General features: G+C 43.5%; 1 protein-coding gene across 2 annotated transcripts; it reads right to left on the bottom strand.

The window, feature by feature from the left end:
* Positions 1–205: 205 nt before the first annotated feature.
* On the bottom strand, positions 206–4694 carry tnfrsf11b (tumor necrosis factor receptor superfamily, member 11b). Of its 2 annotated transcripts, XR_011603228.1 has the most exons (5): positions 4364–4493; positions 3553–3907; positions 1927–2109; positions 1021–1504; positions 320–986 (listed from the first exon to the last, which is right to left on the bottom strand). XR_011603228.1 is itself a non-coding variant. In XM_070984843.1 (4 exons), exons 1-4 carry the CDS (start codon positions 4364–4366, stop codon positions 1164–1166), a joined length of 882 nt encoding a protein of 293 aa, XP_070840944.1. In that variant the 5' UTR covers positions 4367–4694; the 3' UTR covers positions 206–1163. The 2 variants fall into 2 exon arrangements, 1 of the variants encoding a protein (XP_070840944.1); XM_070984843.1 differs by having other exon boundaries at positions 206–1504; positions 4364–4694.
* Between the last annotated feature and the right edge of the window lie 7846 nt (positions 4695–12540).

The following is a 12540-nucleotide window of genomic DNA, read 5'->3' as shown; positions in this document are numbered from 1 at the left end:
AAACTCACTCTTCAGCCCTCCTGTCTGAGATAGATCCTCAATATTTCCAATAATGTTAAATCTAAAAAAATACAGGACCTTATTGTTTTGATTTCTTTAGCAGGGCTAATGAATAACTTCCATCAAACGTGATCTGATTCACGTCCTGCTTGTTTCAGCTTTTTTAGGATAAAATTCAAACTCATAAAAAACAATCACCATTGATTGCATTTGTGGTCATTTTTATTTGAGTGTCATTCAAAGCAGTCACACATGCTCCAACAACACAAATCTGTTCATTCTTTTCGTATAAAAATAATGAATGGCAAACCGGCCCGCCCTCGCAGAACACCTCTTACCTCCTTCCCATAAATAGCTAAATAAATTAAGCTCACAGTTGGAGCGTTACACAAACCTCAGGAATTAGCAGGACAGGTGCCATGAAGGTGTTTAACTGCAGACATAGGAAGAGGTAGATATACTGTAGGCCAACACTTGTCATACTTTAAAGGGTAATACCTGCATTTTCCTCTCAGTTTAAGTGTCCTTTGTGCAGGTTTTCAGGTTCTACTTTCACTCCCAGATATAAACTGTATGTTTCGCAAACCCAGGTGCAACATACAGAAGTATCTTTGTACTCTTTAAGGTAGAAATTTGTATGAATTACATACCAAAAGGTGCACATATGATCTCATAAACGTACTTTAATTAGCACATCTGTGAGGAATGTATTTCTGAGAATAGAAACTACAGATTATTTGAGCGTGAACATGCATTTCTGTCTGTTGTCTCCGCATTGTATCACATTACTCCTGACCTGAAATGAAGTATCTTTCCAAAGGTGTTGCCTTGCAAAGTTTATTATAACAAAAGTTATTACTTTTCCTTTTCAATTGCAGGTTGTTGCAGGTCATTTCAAGCTAAGTGACACAATGGAGTTTGGATTGTTTGGTCAATTCTAAGAGGAAAAATCAACAAAAAGCTGGAATGGACTGAAAAATGAGGGACTGAGTCGACTAAACGCAGATAGAGGTAAATGACCTGCTGCTTTAATTGGCTGGTATTCTCCTTTACTAATGCAAAAAGTACTAAAGCCTGTATTTGTAGTGCATCTCGAACAGGGCAGCATTTCTAAGTGAACACTGGACCAAACCTACCCGTAACAGGATATTTTCTGCTTCAGCCTACCCTGACCTTACAACCGCATCCACCTCATTCCCAAAAGCACACAGATCGCTCAGACGAGAGTCGATCCTCTGCAGCTTGTTCTGTAGTCTCTCACCAGCGCCGTCTGCTCCTGTTTTGGTCAGTATCGCTGGAAGCTGCCGAATCTGCGTCGCTGTGGCAGAAGAGACCCAAGCGTTGATCTGTTTGTGAAAATCGGAGCGCGTAAGTCCCGATGTTTTTCCCTGTCTTTTGCCGTTCTCAGACGGGAGCTTGTGCACGATCCGGCGCAGGCGCCTGATATTAATTTTCTGGTGGGTGAAGAAAGCCGGGATGATTTCTTTGAGGTAGTCAGCTCCGTCTGCAAGAAACGATAAGAAAGAAGAAAGATAATGAGCAGCTGATGAGGAAACGTGTAAAAGCACTGGTCTGAGAGCAAGGCAGTGACAGCTGATAAGACTGTCAGCGTTGCACGGAGCAGAACTGTTTCAATGAACACATGTCTGCGGGTTTAACACATTTAATAGTAAAATTTCAAATCTTGGCTGTCAGAAGGTCTGCATGACCACACGGATCTTCAACAGGCACTGACAGCTGGTCGATTGAAAACTACACCTCAGAATTCACAACAACACACCTTTTCTTAGGAAATTAGGTGACTAATCAGCAGCCTCCTCTCAGTTGGGATATCTATTCTCAGATCGAATGTGTTGCTTTGGAAACATCTACAACCAAACCACGAATGGAAGTCTCCTCCCGTCCCCTGTCGTCGGATGATCTCACCTTTCACGCTGTGGTCTCGGCAGCTCGCGCACACGCCGTCGTGCCAGGTGGAGCCCTTCAGCAGCAGCTGCAGCCCTGCAGCCTCGCAGCATTTGTGCTCCGTGCAGTTCTTCTGAGGGGAGAAGATGTCCGAGAAGCTGCCGTTGGGACAAACCTGGCACACCGTGTCCTCATCAGCTGTACCTGGAGGACACACGTGCATTTGTTTTAGATGAAGGACACCTGTTGTCCTCATTGGTGGCAAAGACGACCTCTTAGTGCGATGAAAACATGTGCTTTGATTGTCGCTCCACAGAGCTTTTCCTTCCATCCAACAGCCGAAATGGACTGTAAATTTATTTATGTGCATTTCCAAACAAAACCCAACTGACCAAAACCAGCAGCAGAGCCACAGTAATGTAGTGCATATCAATATCCTGCAAGAGAGGCAGCCCACAGTTAACTTTTCACCGCAGTAAACATGTTGTTGGTGCATAAGTGGGCATCATGCCACAGATTTTTGTCTCTGCGGGACCCAAATTTGTAAACAGGGTAAATGCAGATGCAGCTGCTGCTGTCGGCCTCTGTGGGGCACTCACCCCCACTCTCAACCTGCTGTGATGGAGTGTGGTTACATCCATTGGTTCTAATGCTGCTCAGCTCAACTCTGAATCTCCAGAAACAAGTGGAAGTGCCTTTAAAACGTCCATACATTAATAACAAACATAACAGTACCACTGCTGGAGCTTATAAACTGATATCCTCCTGAGACCCAGCCTGTTCATTTGTGTCCTCTGTAGTTAACATTTGGTTTTGGTCTATATCTTTTGACTCATTAGAGCTGCTGTACTAAGTCCTGGTGTGCTCAGTAGAGGACATCCTGGCCTTTCCAGTGACATCTCATGTGTTTGGGTGGGATGAGAGGAACTTTGTTTTCATGCTGAGACAAAGTCAAATAGTCAAATATTGTTAAGTTATTATTATTATTTTTTTAACTTTGTAATCATATATTTTCTTGTCAGGAATCATGAAATTGGAGTCAGAGTTCAGTTAAACTGTTTGTTAGGAAAAATAATAGTAATGTTATGAATGTTTAACATTCAATTTTGAAAAATTTCATCAATTTTGTTCAGTAGTTCAACAAAAGATACAGGCCAATGTTCAGTTTCCCTTAAAAAATGGACTGACATTCTTGTTTTCTTTCCGCCTTTTATGGTTTTGTTGTGTTAGTAAAATCATTGTTAGTCTTCAGTGGACAAGCTGTAAAATCTAAACTAAAAATATTTTTTACAAAATTCTAAATTGTGAGTTGTTGTTTTAGCTCCAAAGAGGCAAATCACAAAAGAAATCCAATTGAAAGATACTTTTGGTTCTCAGGAGGTTGTGAATTAAATGTCTAAGTTGAGCTTCATTAAAGTGAAAAAGAAACAGGATTTGGTGGATATTTTCTAAAAGGAGGTCTAGAAATGTCCTGATCCCTTTGAGCTTTAAAAGACTGATCGTGTGCGGCTTCCACACGTCTGAACGACACATTCACACATTTATCTCTAACCTGACTGCTGGTCAAGTCAAGAAAGCGTTTGAAGAACAGCCCATCACTACATTCAGCACATGAATGGACCCTTAACCCGGGGATCAGCAGCCTACCTAGGGTCAGCACTTCTTGTCCGGGGGGGCACTTGCTGTGGGGCAGGCACATGTCGTTCTTCTTCGTGTAGTAATACCCCTGCTGGCACTCGCACTGGCAGTCGCTGCTGGCGTTGCACGCCGTCTTCACCCTCTGGTTCTGTCCGCACACTGAGCAGCGCAGACACTTCCCGATGTAATTCCACAGCTCCGTGAACGAGCCCGCAGGACACGGCACGCAGTCGCTCTTCTGCGTCGGCGTGCAGCGTGCGCGCAGGTAGGTTCCAGGTGGGCAGCGGTCGCACTCCAGCGCGACGCCTTCAGCCAAAGCGGCGCGCGTTGACAGCAGCAGCACCGGGAGGAGCGATAGCAACATCTGGAGAGAGGGAGGAAAAAAGAGGGAAATTAGATGAAATACGGTGTTATATGAAGAGCCACGAGTAACATTAAGACATACAAGGAAGTGAAGGAGAAAAAGTGGAGCATGAGCGGTGTCACACCTGGAGCAGGTGAGTCAGAAAACAGTGAAAATGAACGAAAATTCAGCAAATCCTTGTAATTTCTCTCAACTTAAACCAGTTACTTAAAAAACAAACAAACAAACAAACAAACAAACAACCCTTCATTTTCCTAATAATTCCTGTGAATCAGGTGAATGTTGCTCTGAAAATCCATACAGAATATCACCAGAAAACATGAAGTAAGTCAGAGAGAGCCAGCTGAGACATGCAGTCAGGTCACAGTGAGTGAGGACTAACGTGTCCCTGAGCTGCCGACAGACATGTGTGCAGTGAGATGTCTCAGCATGTCCAGCCGCCGCCTCCTCACCTACCATCGTAAACGGTGTCTGATGAGGGCTGCAGCCGTCTGTCAGGAGGATGGTCCTCTCAAACCTCCTCAGCTCTATTTATTAGCAGCTCCGACGCCCCTCGGTCGTATCAATCAATCAGAAGAAAAGCTTTGCATTTCTAAGGAATGCCTCATGATGAAAGCGGTATTTAGGAAGAGTCATCCTCTTCATTGTCAACAGCCTGTGGAGTTAACAGAAGCTCTGGGTGCAGGGTCACCGTTGGTTACGCGTGCGTCTTTACGCGCCAGGCGCGCAGGATTCCTCGAGCACAAAAAGAAAGAAGAGCCCACAACTGACACCTAACCCATCCACTGAGGAGGAGATGGTGATTTCAGTCAATGTGTGAGATAGCAGGAGTTTCAAGATTCGTTTTAAAGATCTGTATTAAGAAATAATGACAATAAAAAGCAGATTAAACGTAACATTTCCCAAAGGTGTTCGGTAATATCGGCCTGTATGTGGGATAAATACTGCTCTGCCTGTGTGGAACATCTGCCTTATATTGGCTCATGTCTTTGTCTCTATTTGTGTCTTCATGTACATTTTCACCTGGAGCCGTTTTGCTGTAAATGGCGCTGCTGCCACTGGAGGGCGCTGTCCCGAAGGTGCTTTCCATTCACGTCTCATCTGTCAGCTGATGAGCTCTGTGTCCCAAACACTAAGTGAAAGGAAAAGAGGTTCTGCCAGCTTAACATGCAATGCAAACGTGATGTTGAGCCACCTTGACACACACATACATACACACATACATACACACACACACACACACACACACACACACACACACACACACACAATTAATCTGTTATTCTGTGGTTTAAATCCTGAAATTCCAGTAAAACCAGTAGTAGCACACAGCAAGCTGGGCTGTGCTCCATAATCACACCTGGTTTCACCTGAATGAGCAGTCAGAAGGCACATGACGGCTAATAACGATCCTTCAGAAACCAGTTTGTGTCATCTCTGCATATTTGTGAAAAGAAAGCAAAACAGACCGAAATTTTTTTTTTTGTTTTGTTTTGTTTGTTTTTTTAAGTTGCTGCAGGATGTGAAGGCAAACAAAATGAAAAATGTGTTTCGTGTTTTTTCATTTTTTAAATGTTAAATTTCATTTGATGTGAATCAAATCAAATCCTGTACAAATCAGTCTGCAAATACAATTTATAATTTAAGATAATGTTTATTTTTATTACTCTATTTTGTATATACTCTATCTATCTATCTATCTATCTATCTATCTATCTATCTATCTATCTATCTATCTATCTATCTATCTATCTATCTATCTATCTATCTATCTATCTATCTATCTATCTATCTGATGCTGCTGTAAATTGGAATTTCCCATTGCGGGACTAATAAAGGTATATTGAATTGAATCTTTTTTATTTCTGTTTCTTTCTTTTTTTTAAACACCGGCTTTGGTTTGATGTGTTTTTAGCATAAAATCTAATAACATTGTAATTGATTGACTTTAATTTGTGGCTTTGGTTTTGAAAAGCGCTTTAGAAATAAAGATGATGACGGTTGATGTTATCATTTCTCTTTAAAACGCGCCGGTGTGTCTTATTTAACCCTCTAAGATAAAATAATTAGCATATATAAAATAAAATGACCCTTCTGCTCGCCTCTCTTTTCATTTTAATATCACAAAGTCAGAAGTATTCTGAGAAGTGACACTCGTAAAGCTTCTGGACTCGGACTAAAAGCAGGACTTCCGCAGAACAGAAGGAGTCAAAAAGAGGATTTTTAGGTCCAAGCTGTGGACAGAGGCTGGAAACAAACAGGGAGCAGATGAAAGGAGGAGCAGGCAGGAGTAACAGGAGCTGCAGCTCCCTCTGCACCGTGTCCTCTTGGTCCACTTCCACAAAGATGCTGTCTTTACCTGTCCTGCATCGCGTCCGCGTCCACCTTCGTCGGTGTCACTCATCACTGTGACTGCAGGACTGCTGACATCTAGTGGACAAAAGACATCAGTGCTCTTCTCCACAGGTGCAAGAGAGGACCTGAAAATAACTGAGCTGGGTTTGTATGAACTAAAGGTGCCACAGGTGACATATTTACACTCTATGTCCTCTTGAATGATCAGAAAATGTCTCTGGCGAGTTTACAGACGATCAGTAGTTTTTTGGGGAAAATTTAACCTGGTAAAATGTTGCATCGTGCTGAAGTAAAGTAGCTTCCACTGAAAATAAAGAAACTGCATTTTCTTTCATGCAGTCTTAACGAACAGTAGATGTTTAGGAAATATCATTTGAGCCTTTAATTTGAAATTCCCTCCTGGAAAATAAGAGATATCATGTGCATAAGAATGAGAAAGGCTTCAGACTCTGTCAGCGCTGCAGGTGTGAAACGAAGCATCGTCGGCTGCAGGGCTCCAAGAAGTGTCCAGTCGGCTCTGAGGTCCACATCGATGGCCAGTCCTATTCCAGTGAGTCACGGCTTAAAACTTTATTACCACTGTTGTGACTATTAAAGGTATTAAAGGATCTTTACTGATCCTTTAATACCTCCATGAGAAGTGCTCGTTATTTGCAGGGCTGCATGGCAGAAACAATAAAAGCACAGTTGGAGTCCTCTGTTCAGCCCTCAGGCTGCATGTGAGGCTCTGTTTGACTCCTGCAGCATGCAAACTTTGAAAATCTCAATTCAGAAAGCGATTTAAAATACGTTGAAGAGGAAAACAGATCTGTTTTAAGAGAATTTCAACTGGCTGCACAAGTTTTCTTTCATGGTCTGTAGCATCTTTCATAGCGTCCTACAGCATTTTGGAGGATGCATCTGTGTCCTGGGGCCCTTCGGGGGCCTCTGCCTATGACCCCAGAGGAGGTGTTGCAATGGTAACAGCTCGGGAGGATACAAATAAAGAATGATGAAGAAACCTGAAGGATCCTTTTGCAACGCTGAGAAATCTGACAGCATGTTTTCACTCTGAAGACGCTCTGGAGACGAGATTTATTCGAGCACTTATCTGGTTCACTTTCTGTGGCAGTCTGTAACTGTGGTAACACGGTTTTTGCTATCATAAACAAAAATCGCTTTGCTTTATTTCCATGTGTTGTGACAGTTGTTTGTTCCTGAGAAAAAAGGGGAGTGTGAGCTCTTGTTTTCTCTCCCTGATCCTCTTCACACTTCCCTCCAGCCCACAGCCGCTTTCACTTTCCGCTGCTCTTCTCCAGCTGAATCACTGGACGTCTTACAGAAGCAATCAATTACATAAGTGAGCAGGCAGTCTGGAGGAAACACTTGGCGCTTTGTGAGTAAAACTGAGCCAGATATGTGCAAGTACTCACAGCTGGGTTTCAAGTTGAACACAAATGAGTAAACACATTTTCCCCCTCGAACCAAAACTCAAATTTCACGGGAACACATCATGTATTCCTCGAGGTATTTCAGTGTCAACCCCCTGGTGGTACTCGAGGAAATGACAGGAGACGGCCAAAGTCAGTAAGCGTCAAGTATTTGAACCAAATTTCACAGTGTTCGAAGTATTTCACTCAAAACCAAACACGGCAGCTCGTCACAGTGCCGACTATTAGGATCCAAAGTCAAATCAAGTCAAGCTGAACCCAGAGTCCCAGAGACACGAGGACACTGCGGCTGAAAATAAAAGCCTTTTTAGCAAATATTGTGCATTTAGAGCTAAATCCCTGGATTTAATTACAAAGCTCAACAGCAGCCAGAAAGCATCCATCCAGCTCATAAGGGACTGATTTAATGAGGAACAGTTTCACTGTGCTGCAATCAGGTCACACGCCTCAGACCAGCTGCACCAGATTTGACCAGTTATGTTCTTCATTCTGAGCCGTTACACATCTGTACTATCTACTGTAAAAACCAGTTTAGGGTGGATAATGGCAAGCAAGTCAGAGTAAACATCCTGGGAAACACCGTCTGAAAGGTTTGAATGCGATGGAAAAAGAGATATTTATAGCCAAGACGCAATAAACTGTCTGACATCATTTCCAAATAAACACCAAATGAGTGGAGCCGTAAAATAGATCCCGACCCCGAGGCTTTCTAAGAAATAACCATTTATCTGAGTATTTACTACTCGTGTCATCCGTCCCTCTGCGCTTGACCTCACTGAGTAATCACTGACGCCGTGTGGTCGACATCGCTTTCAGCTTTTATGGGTGTTGCGTGAGCAGTTTGTGTGCGTTGGCCAGACGCACTGCAGTCAGTAAAGGCCAAACTGTATCAGTGACTGTCAGGTAACGAGACGTCTGAGGAGGAAAACATCCTTTTCAAGTCAACAAACAGATCTGTGAGAGAGCGAGTGTGGGAGGGCCGATGGGTGATCCTCTTCAAGGCCAAGAGAGGAAACTCATTACGGCGAATTCAAAAGTCAGTTTACAGAGTCTGAGGCCATGCTTGACGTCAGATAGCAGACCGTGTAGTAGTGATGGCTTCTTGCTCAACATTACATACATGCAAATACATGCGTCTCTTCTGGGCTCCACTGTCACAGTCATAGTCACTGTTTTTCATATGAAACACACCATCAGCTGACAAAAATCATGCACTGTTGAATATGAAGCTGTGAAGTTCAATCACTCGTGCATCAGTAATAATAATCCGTCAGTGTTAAGTGTATACAGTAATATACAGTGTGCAATATGGAACGTTAAAGCACTCTGGAAGTGGGAATTGTTCATAATGAGGACTTTTTAAAGTACATTTAACTGATAAAACTTTCTTTTACAAAAGTCTTGAGCCTGTAATGTTTTATTTCTTCATGGTGTTATTAGCAAAGTATCTGAAAACTCATGAGAAGCTAACGCTGACGCTCACATTCAGCTCACATTCAGTCATTTTGATGTGTGAAGGCTAACAGGAAGCAGTGTGTCTATGATCCTCTCACTCCTCCGTGCCTTCATGTTGCTGCATGTGACCATGAAGGTGACGCCGCTCTGTAGAGGTTATGTAGGTTATAACAGAGCAGAGAAGTGAGTGTTTAAAGTGTGTAGTTTAGAGAAATATAGATTAACATGAAGCTGACAGGAGGGAGTGAGAGAACGGGCACTAATACGAATCCATCAGCTGCTTCAGCACCACGGACAGCACCGTGCCTTTATCAATGCACAGCTCAGTGAGGCCACGGGGGGCGGGGGCTTTAATCCCCTCTCAAATCTGACTCATATGGTCTGACAGCCAGCTGTTTTACAAAGCTATGTCATGTCCCTGCTTGTCCTTGAACTGGGGGAATAACGAGCGACTCACAGTGAGAGTCACTGACTGAGTCCACAGATCAGACCTCTGCTTTTGGTTTTCCTTTCACAGCCACAGTCTGACACACACGTCCAGTCAAAGCTAATCTTTCAAAGCAGAACAAATATGACTGTCGTGATGAGAGCGACATGAGCCACGCTGCTGGGAACGCAGTGTCATGAGAGCACCTGCTGTGGCCGCAGCCAGCATATGAGATTGATCTCACACATCACAGCTGCAGCCGCTGAGTCAAACGAGGCAGGGCTAAAATAAACCGTTATTATTACTCTTTCTCCTCTGGAGATGACAATCTTCTCTCCTCATTGATGACCAAACAGAACACACTACAATCCCTGCATGTAAACATCCTGCATAACCAGAATGTGTAAACCTGATGTATCCTGATGTCTCACCTTAAGTCAAACCTTAAAAGTGAAATGAAATGAAAACAGTAGAGAGGAGAGAAGCCCAAGCTAAAGGCTGGTGATTTATAACCACAACGCATAATTTCAGTAACCTGCTGAACCTTTTTACCCAGAAACTTGTGAGGAAAGAGGACCGACGCTGGATTATAGACATCAGCAGTGTATAAGTGTTCGATCTACAGAGTCTCCAGCTGCACAGCCAGCTGTTCAGCCAGCTGTTCAGCCAGCCGTTCAGCCAGCTGTTCAGTCAGCTGTTCAGTCAGCTGTTCAGCCAGCTGTTCAGTCAGCTGTTCAGTCAGCCATTCAGTCAGCTGTTCAGCCAGCTGTTCAGCCAGCCATTCAGTCAGCTGTTCAGCCAGCTGTTCAGCCAGCCGTTCAGTCAGCTGTTCAGCCAGCTGTTCAGTCAGCCGTTCAGCCAGCTGTTCAGTCAGCTGTTCAGTCAGCTGTTCAGCCAGCTGTTCAGTCAGCTGTTCAGTCAGCTGCACAGCCAGCTGCTGAGGTCCTGAAAGGACAGCAGCTGACTGGCAGGCTGACGCGTATCAAGAACGTTCCTACAACTTTAATCCAACAGTACATCCACTGAGGAAATGGTACTAATGAACAGATCTGATCTGAAGTCAAAAAACATTGTTACTGAATGTAACGTTCACTGACAATCCAGTAAAACCTTCATTACAAATACTGCTTTTTAAAAGGGATCCATGCTGATGGTGACTGCAGTCGATCAAAGATAAGATGAAATCATATAAAACTTTACGCCCTCTCATTTCCCAGCAAGACTGATGGACTCTGGACAAAGTGGTTCCAGCAGCATCATGGTTTAACACATGACGTGTTTAACATTTAACCAAAATGGGATTTTCCCCTGACCTTTGACCAAAGTGCGTCTGTAAACAGCCTTCACTGGACTCAGGATGTGTGAGAGTCCTGCTCTCCGCTCGCTCCAGCCAGCGATGACGATCAGCATCCCGACATAACAGTGAATATGTCTAATTTCCCCAAAGTGACACACTGAAAGTATCATTGTAATTATTTGTCCTGTGCGTCCGTTATCAGTTGCAAAGAGAAAGTCTGTAAATGCAGTAATATCTCACACAGACTGCCTTGGAAATAAACCTCTCACAAACCCTACCCTAACCCATTTGGCATGTACAATTTGACACCAACAGAAAGTCCCACAATAAATTCTCTGAAAAGATTAGATGAACTGCACTAATCTAAGTGTTCAGATGATTCATCTTATTTGAGTCTGAATGATCAAATAAATCTTTTCCCTGCCCATGAAGCAGAAATTTCCCTTTTACTCCTGAATACATCATCTTGGATCCTTTCCAAGAGAAGGCTTTTATGTTCCCAGAAGTGTCCACGTGTGTTTAAACTTAGCATCAGCGCCAGTGTGTTTGCTGTCAGCAGACCACCTACAGTTGTGGTTACATACGAGGAAGTTAATCAGCCAGAAGAGACAGGAAGTAACTCCTCCACCTGCAGGGAGACGTTCACCTCATCCCACATATTTACACTGCCATTTTCCAAAAACCACCCTTTAAACCAGTGGTTCTAAAGCTGGGGGTGGCCCTCTGGATGGGCATAAAGCCACCGCAGGCAGGGCGTGGAAGACCGGGGGAAAATTATTAAGCTGAGTCAGGACTGCAGAGAAAATCACTGGTGCCAACCTGGACTCCATTCAGGATTTAGACACGTCCAGAGTCAAGAAAGGAACAGTTTCTCTGCAGGCCATCACAGCTAAGTCAGTCTAAGCTTAGCATGTATCTGGAGGGTTTTTAAATGTGGGTCATTAAACTCCTTCCCACTGCCAGTAGACGAGTTTGCCCTCCTGTTTCTCTCCTCTGGTGTGTCACCTTCGACATCACGAACCAGAACCAGAAAACAGGAAAGGTTAGAAAGCAGCGTGGAGGGCGACGGTTTCTCATTTGTTTGTTTGCTAAAACTCATCATATAACACCATACTTCACTGTTAGCCGGCGGGCAGCTAGCAGAGCGATGTGTATGTTTGGATTTTAGCTGGTGGATTTGTTCATTTAGCCCTCCTCCACCTCCTCCTCCTCCTCAGCAGCCCTCTGCAGATCACTGCAGATCAAATAATCCTGGAGTTTTTTCTGGTAACTGCAGTTCTTTTTTCCCGTTTAATCCAACAAATGTTCTTTATGCAGTTGTGTCATGATTGCAAGTGCGAAATCTGTCACGACTGGTTGTTCTGGGCTTTTATTCACAGTGAATGGCACAACACGAGTCACTTCATCCAAATGAGAAAAACATATTCTCTCACTTCCCTCAGGTTTGGTGTCCTAAACAAGACGTCCTCCTCTGAAACTTCCACCAGTGAAGTGAAGCTGAATTTAACTGTGCTCACCAGAGACATGAAAAATACATTTGAAACAACTCAACAGGGATATTTCTTGAATTTAGTGAACAGTGTTTGTTATAATTCTGACAAAAAGGCCTAAAAATGTCAGACAGAAAAGAAGCATTTGATCGTCACTTACTGTTGCATGAAATAACACC

The sequence above is a fragment of the Chaetodon trifascialis genome, chromosome 17 (genome assembly GCF_039877785.1).
Source record: "Chaetodon trifascialis isolate fChaTrf1 chromosome 17, fChaTrf1.hap1, whole genome shotgun sequence".
Classification (NCBI taxonomy): Eukaryota; Metazoa; Chordata; class Actinopteri; order Chaetodontiformes; family Chaetodontidae; genus Chaetodon; species Chaetodon trifascialis.
The sequence above is the reverse complement of the archived record's forward strand: the minus strand, read 5'-3'. Positions and strand labels throughout refer to the sequence as shown.